The sequence below is a fragment of the Theropithecus gelada genome, chromosome 8 (assembly GCF_003255815.1).
Source record: "Theropithecus gelada isolate Dixy chromosome 8, Tgel_1.0, whole genome shotgun sequence".
Lineage (NCBI taxonomy): Eukaryota > Metazoa > Chordata > Mammalia > Primates > Cercopithecidae > Theropithecus > Theropithecus gelada.
This window is the reverse complement of record NC_037676.1, coordinates 106,666,567-106,691,590: the sequence shown is the minus strand read 5'-3', so window position 1 is coordinate 106,691,590 and position 25,024 is coordinate 106,666,567. Positions and strand designations below refer to the sequence as shown.

Below are 25,024 nucleotides of genomic sequence, written 5' to 3'. Positions count from 1 at the left end.
ATTTTAATCTCTTTTATCTCATTTCAGGTTTTACTATATTCTTATCTTATCAGTGTGTTTTAGTACACATTGTCTTTTAAAAAATTGTCATAATAATGCCTCATGCTCAATTTTACCACTCTTTTGTGATTGATGAAATTGAGGCTTGGGAGAGATTGGTGAATTGAGCCAAAGATCACTTTATTAGTAAGTGCTAAACTTGGAATTCAAGTCCAAGTCTATGTGTCCCCAGAGACCAAACTTTTTCTGTCACTCTCCACTCTGTTAAAGGAGAAATTGATCTGAAGTTGGGAAGACCTGGATATCAAGTTTGTATTTAATGGGCTTGGGGTTTATTTATTTATTTTTAGAGATAGGGTCTCTCTGTCACCCAGGCTGGAGTGCAGTAGCACAATCTTAGCTAACTGCGGCCTCAAGTTCCTGTGCTCAGATGATCCTCCCAACCTCAGCATCCCAAGTAGCCGCAACTACTCATGTATGCCAGCACACCCAGCCAATTTTTAAAATTTTTTGTAGAAATGAAGTCTCCCTTTGTTGTTCAAGCTGGTCCTGGCCTCAGGTGATCTTCCTGCCTCAGCTTCCCACAGCACTGGGATTACAGGAGTGAGCCACCACACCTTGCTGGTTTTGGTGTTTTAAAATTTGTAATTGTTGGCCGGGCGCGGTGGCTCAAGCCTGTAATCCCAGCACTTTGGGAGGCCGAGACGGGCGGATCACGAGGTCAGGAGATCGAGACCATCCTGGCTAACCCGGTGAAACCCCGTCTCTACTAAAAAAATACAAAAAACTAGCCGGGCGAGGTGGCGGGCGCCTGTAGTCTCAGCTACTCGGGAGGCTGAGGCAGGAGAATGGCCTAAACCCGGGAGGCGGAGCTTGCAGTGAGCCGAGAGCCGGCCACTGCACTCCAGCCTGGGCCGCAGAGCGAGACTCCGTCTCAAAAAAAAAAAAAAAAAAAAAAAAAAATTTGTAATTGTAATTGGTTTTGGTTTTTGGCATTACATTTAAATTTCTTATTTAAGACATTATCATCATTTCGCTATCTTTATCATTAAAAGATTAATTTTGGGGGCGGAAATGATGAAGTATTAAATGGAAAGTAAATATCTTCTATCTCTTTCAGCTCATTCTTTAGAGCCAGTGATTTTAAACTTATCTATCTTTAGTTTTTGGTGGTTACCTCTAAAATCCTAAACTATAAGTTTGTAGTGATTTGTAATTTTTGACAGTATCGCTTGACTCTCAACTATGAAAAATGAGTAATTTAGTTCCTGTGAACTTCTCACCTCCTGAGTTTTGTCAGTAATAAATGTCAATTCAAATAATATATTTAATTTTACGTGTTTTATTTTACGTGTTTTAGCTATTCCTTTTTTTTTTTAGAGGCAGGATCTCACAAGAGCTGGAGTACAGTGGCAAGAACGCAGGTCACTGTAGCCTCGATTTCCTGGGCTCAAGCAATCTTCCTGCCTCAGCCTTCAGGGTGACTGAGACTATAGGCATGCACCGCTGTACATGGCTAATGTTTAAATTTCTCGTAAGAGTCGGTGTTTTACCATGTTGCCCAGGCTGGTCTCAGGCTAACCTCCCACCATGGCCTCCCACAGAGCTGGGATTACAGGTGTGAGCCACCGCATCCAGCCTGACATCTCTTCTCTATAGGCTGAAGAAGAAACTTAGAGGCCCTAAGTGCTCTCTCTCTCTGCCTCCTCCAGATGTCTACCAGCTGTATTATTATCTTTACACAGACTCTGTAACTCTGATTACGTCTTCCATGCTTTCTCTATAGGTTAAGTCTAAAATTTAGAACTGTCGCAGGGTAAAATTATGGAAATATTCTTCTCTGTAGAAACTATTAGTGAGAAAAGAACTTCAGAGAAATTTATAGCACTAACTTGGAGTACAAGTTAGTGTTATTCAAATTAATTCTCAGAGAAGCTATTTCCAAGTGTCAAGGTCAAGTGAGTTTTCTTCATTCCAATAGGACTCAAAAGCATGCCTTATTTTAGTTTGCTACATATTTAGACCATTATTGTCTTGTAAAGTTTCTTGTTTCTCCTGACATTTTTCCAATTAGCTCTTTTTAAAATAGGTTGAGAAAAGAAATATGTGCCTTCTTTACCATATCATGAAGAGTTCTAGCTTCTTCATCACACTTTCTATTGAATAGAATCAGCTCTACGTGCAGAGATTCTTTGTGGGAGGAGAATCTGCTGACTTTCACTTTCATTTTTTGTAGCTGCTTGCTAAGCCTGCAGTAGAGATGTCATTCTGGGATAATGAGGTTGGATATACTGATTCCCGGTTTCCATATCTCCCCTTTTCTTGAATTACTTTGAAGATTTTCAGGTAATTTTAAGGAAAAGTGTGTAAAAGGTGAATTTTCTGATTCCTTGTCTTCAGGCTTGTTGGGTGATTTGAATGGGCGTGGAATTCTTGATTCCGAAATATTTCCTTCTGAATTACGAAGGCACAGTTTCCTTCTCTACTGGCATCCAGTGTTACTGAGGAACAGGCAAATCCCTATACAATTTCTTGTCTTCTTATCACAAACTTTTCATTATCTGTAAGATTTTTATACTTTCTCTTCATTTTAGATGTCCAGAGATTTCATTAAGACTATTACTGGGAAGGGGTTCCAATCCAGACCCCTAGAGAGGGTTCTCGGATCTTGCTCAAGAAATAATTTCGTGTGAGTCCATAAAGTACAGTGAAAGCAAGTTTATTACGGAAGTAAAGAAACAAAAGCATGGCTACTCCATAGACAGAGCAGCCCCAGGGGCTGCTGATTGGGTATTTTTAATATTAATTCTTGAATATCTGCTAAATAAGGGGTGGATTATTCATGAGTTTTTCAGGAAAGGGGCAGGGAATTCCTGCAACTGAGAGTTCCTCCTTTTTTAGACCATATTGTGTAACTTCCAGATGTTGGCATGGCATTTGTAAACTGTCATGGCATTGGTGGGAGTGTCTTTTAGCTAATACATTATAGCTAATACATTATAATTAGTGTGTAATGAGCAGCGAGCGTGACCAGAGGTCACTCTCATTGTCATTTTGGTTTTGGTGGGCTTTGGCCAGCTTCTTTACCGCATCCTGTTCTGCAGCCCAGGAGGTTTCAGCCTCATGTTACCCAGCCCCTCTTCAAGATGGAGTCGCTCTGGTTGGAACACCTCTGACAAGGCTATATTTAGTAGTAGGCCTTTAAAAAATTTACCTTCATGTTCAGAGGCCTTTATCAATCTGACAACTGAGCTTTGATTCTGAAAATTTCTTCTGTGTTTTCCTCCATATTCATTTCCTCTGTTTTCTTTTCCTGGGACTCCATCATAGTCCTCCATGTCCTTTAACTAGTTTCACCTTTTAAAAAAATATTTGAATTTTTGCTCTACAATTTAGGAAATACTTTTGTTTTCCTGCCCTTCTAATAAACTTGTGTCTTGGTAATCACACCTTTATTTCCAAGAAAACGTTCTAGTTTTTTAAGTGCTCTTTTTTTCCATGGTTGCTTATTCTTTTTAATGTTTTTCTTTCGATAGATGCATGATCTTCCTTTTTGAAAAAAATTTTGTACTTTATTTGTTTATTTATTTATTTTTATATAAAGACATAGTCTTACTATGTTACCCAGGCTGGTCTTGAACTCCTGGGCTCAAGCGATTCTTCCGCCTTGGCTTCCCAAAGTGTTGGGATTACAGGCATGAACCATTGGGCCCAGCCTACCTTCTTAATCTAAGAATACTAATGAAGATTTTTTTTTTTTAAATTCTCTTCTGTTTCCTGGGTTACTCTGTTTCTTTCTAGTTCAATTTTTCAGGGTTTTTGTTGTTGTTGTTGTTGTTGTTGTTTGTTTGTTTTTAGATGGAGTCTTGCTCTGTTGCCCAGGCTGGCATGATCTCGGCTCACTGTAACCTCCTCCTCCCAGGTTCAAGTGATTCTCCTGCCTCAGCCTCCCGAGTAGCTGGGATTACAGGTGTCCACTACCATGCCTGGCTAATTTTTGTATTTTTAGTTGAGACAGGGTTTCGCCATGTTGGCCAGGCTGGTCTTTAACTCCTGACCTCAGGTGATCTGCCCACCTCTGCCTCCCAAAGTGCTGGGATTACAGGCGTGAGCCACTGTGCCCGGCCAGTTTTTCAGTTTTTAAAACTCCTGGTCTTCCTTTTTGTGTGTGCATGTGCTGTTTGTGTTTTCTTCAAAAGTCTGGTCATCCTTGGCTGTCCATATGTGGACAGGACAGTTCAGTTGGTCAGTGTGGGAGTGGGCATGGGATTTCTCTTCCACTAAGCATGTCTGTTTCCTGAACTTGCTGTGTGAATGCAAATGGGACATAGTCACTGGACAGCTTCAGTTTAAGGTGTGGGGACCTCAGTCTAGCATCAACACCACCCTAAGAAGCTTCATTTCCCAGCAGAGGTGAGGGTGAGTGTTGAGAGACCCAGACCTCCTCCTCCCCTCCCCTTCACTGCCCTTTCTGCTCCAGGAGGAAAGCTCTTCTTGACTCCTTCTACTCCTTCAGGTCAAGCTGTCACTCCACCTAACTTTTCTTTATGAATTATTGCTATCCCATCTGCTTTCCACATTCCTAAAATCTACCAAAACCCTAGTCAGCCATGATCCTTCTTTCAACCCCATTGCAGCTCTGGATTCTTTCCCTTTTGTCTGTCTTCACCAGGATTTTTATGTGAACTGGGAAAGAAGAGGTGGGGAATGTTCAGTGCATCCAAAGCCTGAGGTTTCTTTTTGCTCATGCCTTGATATTTTCTTTTAGCATTCTGCAATAAAAAGTGAAAAGCAAGTTACAGAAAGAAGAAAACTTTCAAGTCCAAGCCATCGAAAGTGGTGTCACCTTTGACAGTTTGCAAAGAATGCCCATTTCATGGTTAAGTCTTTTTTTGTCCAACTTAAGTAACTATTAGGCTGGTGCAAAAGTAATTGCAGTTTTTGCCATTACTTTCAATGGGAAAAACCACAGTTACTTTTGCACCAGCCTAATAGAACTAGGTTAGTTCTCATCCACCCTTCTTGTGAGAAGATGCTTTTGCAAAGATGAGGCAAGGGAATCAGGTGTTTCTCCCTAAAGCATTATCCTTTTCTTCCAGAAGCAGAGTTTGTCTCCCTTGCTCCATAGCCCAAGTGTGAAGTTGGAAAAACAAGCTGTCATTGTGTTTCATGTGGACAGTCCAGTCTGCCAGTCTCTGACTTCTATAACCCACTACAGTCTAGTTTTTGTCCGAAGAATGTATGTGTCAATGTGTGTCATTGGCTTCAGAGACCCTTTTAAAATTTTGGTCTGAGTAGCTATACATGTTCTTTTTCTGCCACAGTATTGGCATATGGGATCATTAATGGCTTTTTAGGAAATACTTTGTTCACTTCACCTTCGTACTTCCCAGTAGAACCTGTAGGCTCATGAATTCACTACCTTTCTGTGATTTGTTTAGAATGGTGGCAATTTCTCACAGCAATTTAACTTGATGCCCCACTTGCTATGTATCTGGCATTATTTGTTTCCCATTTATGACTGAAATTGTCAATGCACTGATTTGCTGTTGTTTTGGTTTACAGTTAAACTTGTTTTAGCTTGTCTTAATAAAGTTTACCTCTATTTTATATCCATGTTCCTGTATTTAGGGTAAAAATATGATGCTCATTTGAACTGAACAAATATTTTCTTTATGTTTTTCATAAACAACAAAGTTCTTGGATGCCAAGTGCATGCTAGGTACTGTGCTCTAGGCATTAGCTTTGCTAAGATGATTAAGACAATTTCAGATTTCAAGCAGCTCACAGTAAACTGGGCTAGATTGTGGTTGTTTAATGTGTTTGTATATTTGATTGTTGTTTATTTGATTTGATTTCGTTTGGCTTTATTTTTGCTTATAATAGAAAGTTTTACTTAATAGGCGTGTCTTTGTAAAATAAAAAGTTCTCTTGCAGAGAGGTGTAAACCAAAAATAAAATTCTAAGACCCGTTAACCATCTGAATGGACCTCTCCTCTCAGTCAAGGTGTTTCAAAGTTAACCTGAAAAACTGGTTCAGGCCATGCTGGGAAGGGAGGGTTGGACATGCCTCATTATGTCCTTCTCCCTTTTGGAATTCAGGAAAAGCTGATCAGCATTTAACATCAACACAGACCTTAAGTCTAATAAAAACCATTTACAATCTGTTCTCTCTGAAGCCTGCTACCTGGAGGCTTCATCTGCATGATAAAACTTTGGTCTCCACAGCCCCTTATCATAATCCAAACATTTCTTTCTATTGATAATAACTTTTTCAACCAATTGACAATCAGAAAATTTTTACATCTACCTATAACCAGGAAGCCCCCACTTTGAGCTGTCCTGCCTTTCTGGACCAGAGCAATGTATGCTTACATGTATTTGATTGATGTCTCATGTCTCCTTAAAATGTATAAAACTAGACTGTGTCCCAGCCACCTTGGGCACATGTTCTCAGGATCTCCTGAGGGCTGTGTCGTAGGCCATTGGTTACTCAAATTTGCCTTAGAATAAATCTCTTCAAGTATTTTACAGAGTTTGACTCTTTTTGTCAACAGAGGCTTTGGTATTCCTATTTTCCATTTTATGTAAACTCTTTATGTAAACTCCCATATATTCCTCTTGTGTTTTAAAAGATGGGGAGAAAAATCCACACAGTGGCCCCTCTCTTCCCAAGTTGTCACGCTGAGTGCTGCTTGGCAGTGTTGAACAAGAATACACCAAGTTTCATTTACTTGCATGCAATGAACTGATGTTTAGGCACTAGTGCTGTAGGCAGAATCAATGTGCCACTGGGTCAAGGTGATTTTCAGTCTCAAGTTTCCTTTCTTCTCTTTTTTTTTTTTTTTTTTGAAAAAGAGTCTCACTCTGTTGCCCAGGCTGGAGTTCAGTGGCATGACCTTGGCTTACTGCAACCTCTACCTTTTGGGTTCAAGTGATTCTCATGCCTCAGCCTCCCAAGTAGCTGGGGCTATAGGTGTGCACCACCATACCTGGATAATTTTGTGTATTTTTAGTAGAGATAGGGTTTCACCATGTTGGCCAGGCTGCCTTTCTTCTTTCTTGCATATGAACATCAGAACACTCCATTGTCCCTTAAATTTAGAACAAGATGATTTATATTACATCAAATTGCATAGCAGTTAAAAGCTGGCCATTAAAAAAATAGAATTGTGTGGCTATCAGGAAACTAACATTTGTGGAGTGTATGAGTTTTCTACGGCTGCTGTAACAAAGTGTTACAGACTGGGCCGCTTAAACAACAGGAATTTATTTTCTCACAGTTCTGGAGTTTTGAAGTCCAAAACCAAGGTGACAACAGGGTTGAGCAGGGTTGGCTCCTTCTGAGAGCTGTGGAGGAAGGATGTGTTCCAGGCTTTTCTCCTTGGCTTGTGGATGGCCACCTTCTTCCTGTGTCTTCACGTTACCTTCCCCTATATGTGTCCAAATTTCCTCTTCAGATAAGAACCACAGTCTTATTGAATTAGGGCCCACCCTAATGACCTCACTTTAAATTTACTACCTCCATAAAGATCCTTTTTCCAAATACAGTTACATTCTGAGGTACCAGGGGTTAGGACTTCAACATGTGGATTTGTACAGAGGACACAATTCAGCCCATAACATGGAATGTCTCCAGGGTCCCAGGAAGATTCTGGGTACTTTCATAAACATTAATTTATTTGACTTTCACAAAATTGCCACACTAGAGGGACATTGTGATCCCATTTCACAGATGAGAAAAACAGACTAAGAGCAATGACTTACCTCGTACAATGTCACTAGCTAAAAAGTAGCAAAAGCAGGATTTGAACCTAAATTTGTATGATCCATTCTACCAAGCTGCTTCTACGTGTTTTCCTTCTCAATTCTTTTCTTCCTTTGTAAATGTAATGTTTGGAATCAAAATAAAGTCCAGGAAAGTTTGGCTCTATGCTTTTGGCTAGGAAGACTGATTTCTATAAATATGTTTGGCCTCCTATTTTGTTGCCAGGGCTTTTGCTCCTGGATGCCTATGCTTTTTCTCTGCATTTTTCAACCTTCTCTAGCAGATCTCAGGACTCAATAGGAAGCATTGCTGGCAGATCCAGACAAGGTGTTAACATCTGCTCTAACACCGTCATCTAATAAATGGGTCATCTGGTCAGTGGAGAGTTTGGATTGATTTGACCTGCTCATTACTGGGAAATCTTGAATATCTCTCAAATGGTGAAACTCGTTTAAGCGGGAGGTTACATCATAAAGGGCAGAGGCTTTTCTTTGTTTGGGTTTGAGCCAAAAAATGGAGAACTAAGGAGAGAACATCTATGGGTAGACAAGATACAACCTAATGTAAAGCTTGCTAAGACAGTGGGAGGAGATTAATGATGAAGATGTTCCTATCTCCTAAGAGTTGTTGAAACCCTCCAGTTGTGAATGTAATCAGGATAGTACCAGGCTCAAGACAGATAGAGCACTCTTCACTGCCAACCAACTAAGTGTAGTAAATGAAACCAGTAAGTGAGATTGGAAAAATGCTCAGCCACATCCATAAATAGCCTGTGGTTGACTTAAATATTTAGAAATACATGCTCTTTCCCAAGAAATAAAAAATGGCACTTTTCCTAGTAACATAGTGCATATGATATGATATTATAATACTATGACTCTAATTCTGGCTGTACCACTTAGTGCCAGTGTGTGCTGGGCACATTAATCTCATGGAGCATCAATTTCTTCATCTGTCAAACCAGCATGAAGGCAACTATGAAGGTCAAATGAGATTGTATTTGGGAGCCTTGCAAACTATAGAATGGTATGCATGTGTTAGCTATTTTTATTGTTATTTTATTTTTAGCCCAAATTTAACAGAACCCATAATTATGCTGAATTATCCAGTTTGAGTATCCAATTTATGGATTATCCAGGCCTCCTGTTTTCCTTCCCCTTTTTAGTTCTTGCATGCTTTTTAGTCCTTTGAAAATGCCTTAGGAATAATGAAATAGAAAATAGAGAGAATATGCAGTTAGGAATTTTCACTTTTTAAATTTTATTTTGGATATTAACAGATACTAAATGGGGAGAAAGTAGAAAACAGCCCAGTTAACGAAGAGCTTGCTGTATATACTAAAGTGGCCTGTCACATTTTAAAGGAGCTAAGCCCTTCCAAGGAAATTACCTGTCATCTGGTTTCAAAACAGTCCTGGCAGACTCCCGGTAGATGCTGACACTTTTAATTTTTCCTGAGTGCTGTTAAAATTATAGGACTTTTGGAACCATATTCCCATATCACCTTGATGGGCCAAGTGATTGAATAGAACATGTGATAAGGATCTTTCCTCGATGATAAAGCACCATGGAAAATCCTCAGTCAGCAACTTGTAAAGCGATTGCAGATCAAGTCTCTGAGTTTTCCTTGTCCAAGCATCTGTAAGACGTTCCCTTGGAATAGGAAGGTCTCTTCATATTTGCAAATAAAATATCGTGTCCATCTTCCCAGTTCTCCCGTAGATAGTACATTACCTCTTCATTCACTGAAAACGATTGCTGCTTATTCTATATTTAGAAAGAATTGCTAATGGTGTTTCTCCTTTTCTGGGGATAGGGCAGTAAGAATCCAAATGGGGACGGGATTCATCTAGTAGGGTACGTCATGGAAGCAAAGTAACTTAGCCATGGCTGAGTCCCTGGGAGATAACTTTTATTGATAATTGGTTACTTAAGAATTGAAGTTCTTAGGCTTCAGTAAGCCTTGCTTTCATGGTTTTCCAAATTCCTAACCTAGCTAGTGGAAGATGGCTAGTTTGGAGAAGGATCTATGAAATAATAGGGTGCTGTGTTCCAATTTGATATGACTCAGTCAACTGGTGGCCATCTACTGTCAGTACTCTCTGAGGAAATCTGTTAATTTCAGTCATATATCAGGATTTTAACTAAAACTCAGCATCTAATGAACCAGAGTGAACTAATTTGGTATGCCAGCATCTCTCTACTGTGCACTCTCCTTAATGATTGCCTGAATATGATCAGGTTGATGCCAGCAGAACTATTATTCTGACAAATGCTAATCAGAGATAGGATTCTGATTGATTTTAAATTCAAATTCACTATTAACTTTTCTAACATTGTATGCTTTTTTTGATGGCCTCATTTGCATGATTTTTAAAATATGCATTTCTGGCTAAGAATTTATTATCTGAGTGTTCTTTCATTTAATACAAGTTTTTTGAGGAGTTCTTTTTTTCAAGGGCATGAAAAGATTATCAATTGATTTGCAGCAGAAATATGCTGTGGTTGAATTCCATATGACCTAACTAATAATTATCTGTCATCAGGGTAATAAAGCATAAAAGTTAGGACCACTGGAGTCAATATGCCTGGGTTCAAATTCTACCATCTCCACACCACATGGAGTGTATGTAAGTGGAGTGTACATATGGAGTGGAGAAGTTATTACTCCATAGCTTTATTCTCATCCTTTGATGGAGATAACAATAGCATTTATCTGGTAGGGTTTTGGAGAAGGTTTCATTAGAACGGCTCTTGTACCGGCCAGCTTTTGCTAAGTTATATGGCCGTAAAAACGGATCTAAAATATGAATAGCTTACACTTACAGAGGTTTGTTTCTCATTCATATTTATGTTCATCATGGATTTTTAAATCCTGTCCACAAAAGTAAATTATAGTTTGGGATTCTGCTAAACTGTAGCTATTACCCTCTGCTAGGGCAGAAAAGATTAATATTTATGTGTTTGTCATATGGTCCTCTTAAGAATAAATTAAAGTGATGAATGCTTCTTTTAATCTTTCCAGGGAAGGTGGTCTATGGCGAACCCATAGCGGCCAGTCTTGGCACAGATGGCACACACTACTGGAATAAAGAATGGCACCATGCCGCCCACCATGTCATGGGTCCACCTTTGCGACCAGACCCCTCAACACCCGACTTCCTTATGAATCTACTGGCTAAGTAATCATTTTGCAGATGACTGGGAAGTGTATTGCCAAAAGAAGGTTTGGGTGGAGGGGAGCTCGTCCTCCCATCTGGACCTTCCATTAACCTCCCAGTATTCTCTTCTACTTGACCTGACAGGCCCTGGGTACCCTCACCTGCAGAACAAAAAACATCGACTTAGTTATGCTATGATATGTTGCTAAAGCCTTTCCTAGACTCACAGAAATCAGATCACTTTCACTGAAACTTTACTCTTTTCTGACTTTTTTCATCTCTTGTTGCCTAAACCCAGGGCTCTTCATTACGCTTTACTTTTTATCAGAATATTGTTGAATTTTTTTCTATGCTGATATAATCTGGGAACTAGGTTGTTGTGTAGGTGACCCTGTTACTTTCTGAGAAGGTATGATCATTTTTCTTGAAAATTCTACTATTCTTGGGCCAGATGCAGTGGCTCATGCCTGTAATCCCAGCACTCTGGGAGGCTGAAGTGGGCGGATCACATGAGGTCAGGAGTTTGAGATCAGCCTGGTGAACATGGCAAATCCCCATCTCTACTAAAAATACAAAAATTGGCCAGGCATGGTGGCTCATGACTGTAATCCCAGTTACTTGGGAGGCTGAGGCATGAGAATCACTTGAACCCAGGAGGCAGAGGTTGCAGTGAGCAGAGATAGTGCCATTGCACTCCAACCTGGGTGACACAGCAAGACTCTGTCTCAAAAAAAAGAAAAAAAGAAAAGAAAAAAGAAAATTCTACCCTTCATGGACATCCCGACACTCCCTATTCACAGATACTCAGTCTCAAGCTAAGAGTTTTTCATGACAGACCTTACAAGAGTTTACTTACCTGTTCTTTACAGCTTCCTTCCTCCTTCATGATTCAACATCCGCAAGATTACTCACGAGTCAAAGCAGGATTCCTGTCCCTGGTAATATCAGCATCCTCAGCCAATCTCACCCTCTGTTCATTCCAGTGGGCCGTGTGGCTCGGGACTGCCCCGGAGGACCTGCCCTCCATTCATGAGGATCACCATGGTGATGTCTTTGTGGAGTATTCTGCTCACAAGGAGTTTTCTCTTACATATTTGCTGGTGATTCTGAAGTTATCTTCATCAAGTACATATAACTATTCATTTCTAGATGAGAAACAGAGTCTCGGACAAGCTCATATCACAGAGCTAGTAAGTGACGGAGCTGAGCTTAGAAGCCAGGTTTCCTAACCTGTCTTGCACCACGCTTCCTATCAGTGCGTCGTCTGAAGGTGCTTCCTAGAATAGAGACAGGAGACGGATGAAATATGTTCTTGAAAAAACTGTTCATTCTCCATTGCATTTTTCTGACTTCAATTGAGAAGGGAGCCAGGAGATTAGTAAAGGTTATGGCAGTTTCCTCCTAACGTGTTCTGTATACTCACCCCATCACTCTCGTGTTTTTTTCTTTTACAGTGATGATCTAACCACAACAGGGACTGATAACTGCACTTTCAACACCTGCCAGAAAGCTCTTGGGAAGGATGATTTTACCAAGATCCCCAATGGGGTGAATGGTGTTGAAGATCGGATGTCAGTAATATGGGAAAAAGGCGTGGTGGGTTCAAACGTTCCAGCCTTGCTTTGCCTAGTTCTTCAGCCAGGATCCTGCCCATTTGAGGACCAGAGTGGCACAAATTTTCATAAACAAACTTTTTGATTGTTTTTACTAGGGAGGATACGAGGAATGCAGTACTATCACCTCCGCCACCATTCCATCCCTCAGTATAGCATCAGCAAAGAAATAATCTTCTCTGCATAGTTTATTTTAGTTTAGAGGATGCATCGCACCATTTTGCAGAGACATTAGGAGATGAATTAAGATTGCATACAAAGAGGGTTATTCTTGAATTCTCTGAAAAGGCATAGCCCTTCTGCTTGATTTCTCATGCTCTTGAATTCCAATGCCTCATGTGTCATTGGCACAAATACTTGAAATGATAAAAAATACACAAAGGGGTTGGGTGCGGTGGCTCACACCTTTAATCCCAGCACTTTGGTAGGCCAAGGCGGGTGGATCACTTGAGGTCAGGAGTTCAAGACCAACCTGCTAACACGGTGAAACCCTGTCTCTACTAAAAATACGAAAGTTAGCTGGGCATGGTGGCACGAGCCTGTAATCCCAGCTACTCAGGAGGCTGAGACAGGAGAATCGCTTGAATTCGTGAGGCAGAGGTTGTGGTGAGTCAAGATGGCACCATTGCACTTCAACCTGGGGCAACAGAGTGAGTGAGATTCCATCACACACACACACACACGAAAATACACGAAAGGTATTCATTATGCTTATACCTCCTTGTCATGAAATCTTTGTCGATGTCAGTTGTTTTTTTTTTTGTTTTTTTTTTTTTTGTTTTTTGACGGAGTCTCACTCTGTTGCCAGGCTGGAGTGCAGTGGTGTGTTCTCAGCTCACTGTAACCTCTGACTCCCAGGTTCAAGTGATTCTCCTGCCTCAGCCTCCCAAGTAGCTGGGATTACAGATGTGCGCCACCATGACCAGCAAATTTTTGTATGTTTAATAGAGAGGGGGTTTCACCATGTTGGCCAGGCTGGTTTCAAATTCCTGACCTTAAGTGATCCACCCGCCTCGGCCTCCCAAAGTGTTGGGATTGACAGGCATGAGCCACCATGCCCAGCCTGATGTCACTTCTTAAAGGACCCTTGGATATCATATTTTTAAATTGCTGTATGAAGTCACAAAAGTAATAATTTAAAGTCTGGAAACAAAATGTAAATGCTTATGACTAGAAAATTTCTCCCTAAGGATGGAGAAGAATCACATAACTAAATGTCTGTGTGTTAACTTGGCCAGCCAGTTGACATGTGGAGCTGTGAAGACCAGCAGAGGGGACTTGCCTGGTTAGATTTCTGGTCCCCAGTGTCATGCCCTTCTCACCCATCTCCTAGGATGCCTCCCTTGAATGACACATTAATTACATCTCACACTTCAGAATCCTCTTCAATTGCCTTTACCCTACACATACCACCTACTTCTAACTCTAATGAATTATTCACCAAGTCTTGTCAATTTTATTTCCAAAGTGTCTCCTTATTTCTTTCTTCATTGCTGCCATTCTAGTTGGAGGCTCATATTTTGTTTGGACCTTTGCAGTAATCTCACAGCTGGTCCCCATCTCTAGGGTCTCACTTGCTACAATGTATTCTTTACTCCAGTACAAGAACTCTTGTTCTGTACTGAGAACAGCTGACAATGCTTTTATTATTATTTTTACAGTATTATAGAGGGAGGATAGGTTTCGAATGGGAGTTCTCATTCAAAAATAAAGTTCTGTTTGTGCTATTGTTCTCTTAAAAACCCTTTACTTGTCTCCATTACTTAGTGGATGATAGTCGAATCATTAACTTACAATTAGATCTTCAAAGCATCTCTATAGCCCCATCTTCTGCTGATTATTTTCCTTACCCCCTCTTCCTCCACCCCAACTCTAACCATCCCCGACGACTTCTCTCCACTTGAACTTCTGTTATTACAATGAATATCTTTATTATAGCAGGTTTTCATCATCCATATAGTTCCCTGGTATATAAATGGCTTTACAGTGACTGAATAGTTCTTCATAATATATAGAAAACCATGTGATTTTATGAAACATTAGTATGGTTTACTTATGGAAATATTACTTTCAGGGCATGGTTCTTAGTGATTTTTAAGGCAAGCACTCTTTGGTAATTAAATAAACCTTAAGTACCCTCTTACCATGTAAATAGGGATAAACCCCTAACACTTTTAAATTTTATTTTAGAGGAGCCACATCCCTCTGAATTCTGTCCATATTAAAATCTCTTGCAATAGACTATCCATAATTGTTGGTTCATGCAAAACTTCAATTGCATAAAATTGAACCTCTTGAGTTGATTTTTTTATCTTTTCAAAAGGATTGCATCTGGGTGTGGTGGCTTATGCCTGTAATCCTAACACTTTGGGGAGGCTAAGGCAGGTGGGTTGCCTCGGCCTCCTGAAGTGTTAGGATTACAGTTCCAGATCAGCCTGGGCAACATGGTGAAACCCCATCTCTACAAAAAATTAGCCAGGCATGGTGAGGCATACCATACCATGTAGTCCCAGCTATTAGGTTGGTGCAAAAGTAATTGCAGTTTTTGCCATTAAAAGTGATGGCAAAACTGTGATTACTTTTGCACCAACCTAATGCTTGGGAGGCAGAAGGGGGAGGATCACCTAAGCCAAGGGAGGTTAAAGCTGCAGTGAGCCATGATCACGCCACTGCATTCCAGCCTGGGCAACAGAGTGAGACCATGTCTCAAAACAAAAAATGAAAAAAAAAGGATTGTCACCTGATTCAGAAGTGTTGGCCCCTATCCTCACTCTATAATATTCTTTAAAAAATAATAAAAGCATTGCCAACTGATTTAAAAATGTTGTCAGCCAGGTGCAGTGGCTCACGCCTGTAATCCCAACACTTTGGGAGGCCAAGGAGGGTGGATCACCTGTGGTCAGGAGTTGGAGACCAGCCTGGCCAACATGGTGAAACCCATCTCTACTAAATACAAAAAATTAGCCATGTGTGGTGGTGCATGCCTGTAATCCCAGCTACTTGGGAGGCTGAGGCAGGAGAATCACTTGAACCTGGGAGATGGAGGTTGCAGTGAGCCAAGATCGCACCATTGCACTCCAGCCTGGGCAATGACAGTGAAATTCCGTCTCCAAAAAAAAAAAAAAAAAATTATCACCTATTCTCACTCTATAATATTCTATCTAATGTCTACATGATTATCTCATAAATCTTAGGTCTGTAATAAATAAGCCAGATCATAAATGTGGTATTGTCAAACTTTAAATAAGAATCGAAAATACCATTACCAAAATCTAGCTGTCACCTATACCAATTTTTGTGATTCTAGGATGAATGGGAAGAATTAGTGTGAATGCTAATTAATGGGGTTTTTGAAAAGTCATCTTCAGGCTTCCATATGTTACCCCATCGTCTCCATCATTAGCATTATGACTGTTTAATACTTATCAGCATCCTCAGATGCTCCACGATATAAGAAATTAGGTGTAGTTCTGTTTGTTTAAGAGATGCATGTCTTGTCATTTTATTGATAGGATACTTTTTAGTATTTGATCATTAGAATGATTCTTTGAATTGCTTTACAGCACAGTGGTAAAATGGATGAAAACAGATTTGTGGCAGTTACCAGCACAAATGCAGCCAAAATCTTTAACCTCTATCCAAGAAAAGGAAGAACAGCTGTAGGATCAGATGCTGACATTGTTATTTGGGACCCAAAAGCCACAAGGTAAGTCTAAGTTCTTGTATTCCTTGGCTTCATCATGGAGAAAATGCACTAACCTGCAAAGAAATAATGCTTTGGCATTAATCAGCCATTTCTCCTTAGATGACTTCTTTAGCTGTGCTCAGGTACTTTGAGCCTGTACACAAGATAAAGGTTTTGATGTGCAAATATTCCTTTGTTTTTCTTGGCATAGAGGATACAGAAATTGTGTTGCATTCTCTGACAATGGATCTGTATATAAAACCAATATGAATTTACCATTTCAGTGCCTGGCAAATGCCCGAGTTCACATGGAAGAAAGGTACAGAGTGACGAAGGAAATAAAAGGCTTAGTTTGAAAAGGGTTGAATTGAAAACTCAAAATAATTACAGCCTTTTTAAAGCTTTCAGATAGAAAAATTCCAGCACAAAGGATGTCACTTTCAGTTAGCCAAATTTTCCAGTTGAGTTCATCTTCAGCCTGTCATTCCTAGTAGATTCCAGCTTTTTGTTTCCAATTTCCATAATTCTATGTTAATATTGCAGGTCTGGCAAATTCCACCAACTCAGGAAAGCAGTCAATAGAGGCTGGAGCTCTGTTATTGTCTCCTTATAGGACGTTAGCACAGGCAACACCTGCAGCCTAATTTGTGTTTTTCATGTACTTTGCAGTTGTAGTGGAGAAAATCCCATTAAATGCTTTAATAGTCTGTATGTATGTGCGCTCGCATGGACTTCTGCCTCCTTGTACAGGCATTTATTCAAAGTCTATTAGGGTTTTTATTGTAGTAAGAAAAAAAAGTCTACAGTTTCTTGGGCTAATATTGTCACAAAGGCCCAGCTTCAATTGAAGTGCTCCTGGGTTACCTTTGGGAAAACAATGATCATTTGAAGCACTAAGGTACCATCACTGTAAGCCTGAAAACAAGCCGCAGATATTCCTACAGAAAATCCTTGTTTTTTTCCACTTGACACTCTCTGGGCACCCACTTTTCGCACTCAGGGACCAGTTCACATGGCTGGCAGGCCGTAGTCATAGCAAGCAAGCAGCCTTCAGTTAAACACTTCAGCATATCACCTCATCGCTGGTTAAGATCCATGCAATGCCCTAAAGGGTGGTATACACATCTTATTTACATAAATATCTTAAGATAACAACAAGACACGGTTCAAGGTCTTTCTTATGTTAATAAGGAACTATTGCCCATTTAAGGACTAAATATCTGGTTGCATACAAAATAGTTACATGCAAAATGAAGACAAGCAAAACCAAATGTAGTCAGCTTCTCTACAAGGCTAGAAAAATTGTGCTTGGAAAGGCAATGGGAAAAAAATTGCTTGGATTTTGATTGCTCTGTGGCTGAAATGAGCATGCTGTGTTTAGAGAACTCTTGATATTTAAAGTATCACTCTACAGAGAGCTGCTGTACACCCAGCAGGGGCCTGCCCAGGGCCATCTTGGCTGTAATTCAAACCATTTAGGCTGCTTCAAGGGCTGGGCTCAGGCAGACCTTTTGAAATAACTTGTGGCTTAAGGAGATCGTGAGCTTTAATCTGAAAACCTAGAAATTTTCAAAAGGGAGAAAACTATTCTGTGAAAGAAATATTTGTGGAAAATGATGTTTTTGAAGCATAACATCAGGGAACATCATACTAATGTTAATCATCAGTAATAATCTGTATGTCACAGCTCTCAGTGGGTTTTTTAAATGTTTTGGTGTCTTAAATGTGATTTTACCAGGAGAGACAGCTACTGATGACCTTATGACAATGAGAAAACTGGAGCTGTGCAACAGCGTAAGTGACAGGTTTGCTATGAGAACCCTGACCTAGTGACTTCGACTTCATAAACTTGGGTGATTTTTCATGAGATTCAGTACCATGTTGTCTGCTGATAGCAAAGCAGAGCACTTTATAATGTTCTTGATTTTTCATATTCCATTTTGTCTTCCAGTCAGGTGGGCCAATAACTAAAAGCATTTTTGGATTTGATTTCATTCTCTGTCATTCTTTATCAAAGGTGAGGGAAAAAATGAAAACACTTTATTATGTGGTGAGACTCTCCACTCTAATTCTTAATAATATGGAGAATCTCAGGAGGCCATTCGATGTGCTTCTTCTTTTGAATCCTCCACCTGAGTATCTCCAACAGGGCCCAGCCTGGCGAGCCCTCATCTGCCGTTTTAATTTCTAGGGATGACACCAGCTCAGGGGTAGAGCACTGTCTTCCCTAGACAACTGGACAAAGAGAGATGACCTGAACCCAAGGTTGTGAATAATTCACTTTATTTACCACCTATTGCTGCTTGGAGGATATTTATAGGCTGCGATTATGTCTCTTTGAGTCATGTTTTTAGACTATATAAATTTAGACCGCTTTCTCACAAGTTTTGCTACTGATTTCTATAACATTGTCTTACCCTTCTTTTCCTATTCAGTTGTTTCAGAATAGCACATAATGATCCAGATGTGTAGATTTTTTTTAAAGGTCTATATATATTACCTGCTTAATTTCCCTCGTTTCTAGTCTAAGAATAACTAACTTAAGGTCAAACTAAAAAGCTCCTATGTTTTTACATTTCTTTCCATCGCTTTCTCTTGTAAGTTCTTTCACATTTTTTGTATGATTTCCATCCTTCACTTTATGAAGGACATTATTTATCGCATTAATGATCAAATATATTTATCACGATAATGATAACAAAATTAAATATTAACGTTTTTGTAGATGTGTCTTTTGGGAGAAAGATACATATTCTGCATTATCTTACTAGCATGAAGCTTCTTTATCTGTGTGTGCTGATTGTGTACACCTCGGTGCCAGACATAAGGAAAACCAGCATAGCCCCAGAGCCTAATGTGTAGGTTCTGATCCCAGACCCATCAAAGGCCATTTAAAGTCTCTGAAAATCCACTCTCTCATGTGTAAAATGGGATCATTGAGAATTGTTATGCCTACCTCATAAAGTTTTGGTTAGAATCACATGAGATACATGTGAAAATGCTTTGTCAACTAAGAACGTGTTACACAAAGACAAGATATGTATTATTACGGTTATTTTCTATTTCTCTAGTTTGACTAGTTTCATTCTTTGCAGGACATTTTCATTTTTAGGTGTTCTCAGCTATTTTGCCTGTGGTGATCGGAAGGCAGATGAACCATGGGGTTCTATTTCTCTGACTCCAGATCCTTTTAAAAAGCTGGTGACCTTTTTGTTTTTCTTTTCTTGTTGTATTGTTTTTTTGAAAAGCGGAAAAATCTCAGGGTATATTGAATTGATTGAGCCTCCTTTGGATTTCTTTGACATATTTGACTTATTCTATATCTTGCTTCTTTAATCCTTTAATTTAACATTTTCCTCTAAACCATCATCAGAATAGTTTTGCACTATCATTATTCATTTTTTTTCAATTGCAGAATGTGGGAAAAAGGAGAGAAGGGGGCTGTTGAAGAGGAGGCTTCATAGAATAATGAATCTGGAAGAATTCAAGGAGAAAACACGTTTGTTGTCGTTCACGTTAAGGGAGAGAGATTGTTGCAGAAACTGCTGAGCCCTTATCTGGGTCGATCATAGCACCAGCTTTCTCTATTCTTGGCCTGGTTGTTATGAGAAAGTTGCTCATCTGGGCTGGCTGTTCCCGACCAAAATTTATGCTGATGACCTCAACTAGGACCTTTCTGAAGTGCAATAATATTTTTAGACTTTTCTAACTGTCCATGAATCATCCATAGCTTTCCACTGTCCTTAGACACTACCCCTACCATCGTCACCGTCTGCTTCTTCTCACCTTGCAGCCTCAGTTCTACTGAATCCCGCAAACCCACTTACAATCCTGTACCACAATCTGTCTTCCTTTTCTTTCTCATTAATATTCTTGAGGTCTAGTTCCATTTTTTAAAATAAATGTTTTATTTTAGAATATTTTAGATTTACAGAAAAGTTGCAAAGATAGTACAAGACAGTTCCTATGTACCCCATACTGGTTGCCACTATTATTATCTTACATTAGTATGGTACACTTGTCACAATTAATGAACCAATACTGATATGTTATTATTAACTGGAATCCATACTTTATCATATTTCCTTAGTTTTTGCCTTTTTCCCCTTCCGGGATCCAATATTGCATTTAGTGGTCCTGTGTCCTTAGGCTCCCCTGACTTGTGACAATTTCTCTGACTTTGTTTTTGATGACCTTGACAGTTTTGAGGACTATCGATCAGGTATTTTGTAGAATGGCCTCTGTTGTAATTTTCCTGATGTTTTTCTCATTATAAGCCTCTGGTTGTGGGTTTGGGGGAGGAAGATCACAGAAGTAAAGAACCATTGTCATCACATCATATCAAAAGACATACTGTGAGCACAACTTACCACTACTGGTGTTTACCTGGAGGAACTGGCTGAGGTGGTATTTTCCAGGTTTCTCCACCATACAGCTGTTTCCCCCACCCCTTTCCATGTTGTATTTTCTGGAAGGAAGTTACCATGTACAGTCCATACTTAAGGAGTGAGGAGTTACGCTCTCGATTTTTGTTTTAATTGATCCTATATGACGTAGGCCTAGCTTGGTTCAGCATAGAGAAGAAGCACAATAAATGTTGAACAGGTGAATGAGAAGGATGCAGTCTTCCACACTGCATGGAAGATTGGCAGGACTAAGAAATAGCATAAATGAAAATTAGAAAGATTTTATTCAGCACCAGCTATGGTGAGAGGAAAAGTAAGAATAGCATCTTCCCATTTCATGCTTTTTACTTACTGCATGTGATCAATACATGACTGTGTTGAAAGAATGAATAGATAAAGATGAATTTAAGTAGAAAAGATTTATTACCAAGGAGAGGAGGAAGAACTGTCTCACTGGTCTTATTTTCTTTAAGTGCCCCTTCATAGTTTAGGTTGGGAGCAATGAGTTTGTTAAGCAGAGCTCTTAGAAGAAATGAAGTCAAAAGAGTTACCTTTGTGTGCTCCTTCATTCACAAATTCCCTCTGCACAGGAGCACCTCGGCAAGCTGCAGGCTGAGGGTCAAGCTTATACAACAGCCACGCCCTGCCTTTAAGAAGCTGACAGTCTAGGAGAGGAGAGGAGATGTAAAGTCAAATATTCTCAGCCTAAGAAGGGATGGGTTAAGAATATCACACGAGAGGCAGAAACAAGATGCCTTAGAAGTTCAAAGAAGAAAGATCCTTGTGGAGTTAGAGCAGTCATCGACATGAAATCGTACGAGAAAGGTGAGTAGATAACGTGGCTCTGTGACTCAAGACTAAACATGGAGGTGAGATAAACCAAGGCATTGATAGGGGGTTTCAGGAGGAAGCAGTTAAGGCTGGGGATTGCACCACAGAGAGAACAGGTTCAGGCTGTAGAAGGAAATGAGAAGGTGAAGAGGTTGTGGCTGTCTCCACTTTCAATTGTGTTTATCACAGACAGAGGCAATTTTAAATAGAGTTCACCTTGTAGAGAAGTGTTATTTAATCAAATGAATAAATGAATATATCTATAGGGTTTTTTTTTTCTTCTTGTAATAAAGGCCTCCCTTTTAAATTTTACCTGCCTGATTTTAACATTAAATGCAGGCTGGTAATGTGCAGGCTTTTTGTCTCACCACAGCATTAGATATTGGCCCAAATTTTCCTACAAAATTTCCTCAAACGGTTTTAGCAAAAATAACTGCCCAGCCGACTCATTAGTATCTAACAGGAAAGCAACATGCATTGTACCCTAGATGCTGAAGGGGGCGCCCACAGCCCACACTGAGCTCGGCTGGCTCCAACCAGGGCATTCGAGCTGCTGGTTATGCAAGAACAAGCCAGCCCCTGGAGAACGGATGCATTTGCTAATGATTTTTGGCTTCATGGTACACAGATGTTTTCGTTTTTAACATTCTTGTTACTTATTAATGGCATGTAGACGTAAGTGTGCTTGCCACACAATCTGTAGCCTTAAAAATGGACCACGTTAGAGTTACCAGGGGAGACCAGTGGAAAGAAAAGCAGGGCAGCCATGCTTATTTTTTCCTTTTAAATCTGTAAAAAGCGAGATGATTCCAAGGTGAGGAATTTGACATATGGTGATGGATGGCAAGAGAGAATTGGGAGTGGGCGTAGTAGGGAAGGTTTGGACATCCTGATGAAAGATTACCTAAGACGTCACTAGCCTGTAAAAAGTTCCTGCAAAAATCAACTGCAATAGCTCTTCTGTGTCATTGCACAATAAAGAACAAACTGCATTTAGTGTAAAGGGAGCATTCACCTTTTTCGGAAATAAAAGAGCCTGCTGTATTCAGCTTGACGGCTCATTGAGCTGGTGTCTATTGCTTATGATGGAAGTATGTGTCCTACTGCTTCACTACTTGGGTCAAAGCTTCAAATTTAAGGACATTTTCAGTTTCTGAATGTTTGACCCATTTCTGTAGAAGATCTTGATACCTGGAGTCAGGGGAAGAAATCAGGAACATGCTTTGTGATGTTAAAACAGAATCTTGTGGTGTCATGTGGTCAAGACGGAGATCAGGCAAATTGGCCAACTTGTTAAAAATCTTATTAGAGAGAGTGGCATGTCAGTTACTTGCAAGCCCATAGCTGCAGCAGTAACTCATGTTCTGGCAATTTAAAACTATCCTCGGAGCTTCAGTTCTTTAGTATTCATTAAATAGCACTTAGTCACTATGGTAACTGTCCCTTTTCAGTATTTATGAGCTACAGGGTATCTCACAGAATCTCAAGCACACAAACACACAGCTAACACATTGTGTGTACTGGAACATTTAATGAAGACTTCTAGCTGGACCGTATTCTGCAGAGCAGACATGTTTTCATTTATTATTTTTTAACTCAATTATGGCAGGCTTTGACCTTGAATACACCATTCTTGAAGGCATTGTGCCATCTTTCCTGCTTAATTTCCTTCCCTTTCTCATTGAAGATGGAGATAAATGAATTTAACTTTATATTCAGTGAAGAGTAATGGCTTGCAGCTTATGATGGTGCCCTTCTGGATTCTAGAGGGGGCCTTTTGTGTGAAATAAAGCGGGGGAAGAATAACTGTCATCCTTGGGTGGTAGGGATTGTAGGGCGTGGGGAGGGAGAAGAAAGGAGGAATCAGGTACCCTTTGGCAAAGAGTGATGGTTATGGCTTATTAGGATAGCTACATCACCAGTGACTGTCTCACAGAAGCTATGAGGCATTTTCCCTTGAAGTTGCACATTGTGTATCCTCTGACTCATTTGTGCATTATAATCCTCTTTCTCAAAGAAAGCGTGCGCACACACACACTCACATGCACGTCAGCACAGCAGCCTGGGTTCCTGCTTATAACAGTTGATCAGCCTGAAGATGCTGCTTTTCACGCCTGTTTCTGAGAGTGTCTGTCACTAATGCGCCTGCCACTCCCCACACCCACAAGCATCCCAGTGTGCATTGTGTGGGTCTTGTCCTGGGTGCATAAGTGGAAATGAATATGATTTATGCCATGATTTGTCACTGTGATGTCTTATAACACAACGTCAGGGCTGCAACATGGTGTCAGGGCTGCTGCCTAATGTGGTTCAGGTTGTGCTTTTGCACAGTTACAGGGGCACTCTTCACATCATCGTTACCACGGATATATGTGGATAGTTAGATAGCTAGATATAGATACAGGTAGTAACTATGCCAGTTTTCTAGCATATGATAGCAAAGCACCTTGAGGAACAAATGTCTTTTGCTAATCCACACAAAATCAAACCTGCCATCTGGGCTATTGGGGGAGCGGTACCATAGAGTGAAGAGAAAGACTTTGGTGTTAAATTCCTAGTCTGCCACTTATGAGCTGGGTATGACTTTGGGTATGTCATTTAATTTTTCTGAATTTCAATTTTTTTGTTTGTAAAATGGGCATGATAATGCTATTTATTTCCTAGCTTTGTTGTGAGCTTTAAGGTCGTGTCATAAGATGCTTGGTGCATAGTCAGTGTTCAGTAGCACTTGGCATGTAGTAGGTGGTCAGTGGTAATAGATAATAGTAGTAGGTGGTCAGTTTGTGGAATGAGTGGGAGCTCTTATTAGCTATAGCTGTGAGTCAGAAATCTTTGTATAATGACTTAATTCAGACAGGACCAAAAGATATTAGAATTATATTTCATATAAAAACTCCGTCTCCCAGGTTTCTTGCACACCTTTAATTTTCACCACTAAATTTCAGAATGACTAAAATTAAGAAGCTTAGATGGATTGTTTTGGTTAAGAGAGCCTGAGCCTCCAGAACTGACACCTTTTAAAAATTATTAGCAGTGAAACTGTTCAAACAAACCTCCTAAGATTCATTTTGTGGCCTTCAGAAGACATTTGCTTTAAAAAAAAAAAAAAAAAGTTTGGGCTATGCATGAAAAAAGCTAGCTTTGCTGGTTACGTATGCATACAGTTTTAACCACTCTTTTTTCCAAGTTGTTTATTTAAACATATTTCTATGCAACTGAACCTTTCAAGTGAACTAGAAATGATTTCTGGGGACTTTACTACTAATAGCTGCATTTTCCCCCAAATTATAAAAGAAAAGCAGCTTAGAATGAATCGCAGTAACCCATTCTATCACTGATCATTTGGCTTGGCCAGAGTAAGCAGTTTATTTTCAGCATTAGCATTGGGCAAAAAATAAGCACCAAGCGAGTCTGTGTGAAAGACATAGGTTTTCCTAACTAAGCACCTGCTGTATTTTTCTTCCTACCTGACATAGATTCTATGTTTTTATATCTTTGACATTTGCTTGTATTATTTACAACTGTATTCCTAGGTTTCAGCACAGTTCCAGGTATATATAG

The 25,024-nt window shown here is 39.9% G+C and overlaps 1 protein-coding gene across 1 annotated transcript in view; it reads left to right on the top strand.

Moving 5' to 3' along the window:
- The window catches only part of DPYS (dihydropyrimidinase), an 87,668-nt gene that overhangs the window by 27,139 nt on the left and 35,505 nt on the right, over positions 1-25,024 (top strand). Inside the window, exons 5-7 of the mRNA XM_025394391.1 lie at positions 10,793-10,949; positions 12,383-12,524; positions 16,105-16,247. Of these exons, the coding sequence (XP_025250176.1) occupies positions 10,793-10,949; positions 12,383-12,524; positions 16,105-16,247 (442 nt within the window). The remainder of the gene's footprint in view (positions 1-10,792; positions 10,950-12,382; positions 12,525-16,104; positions 16,248-25,024) is intronic.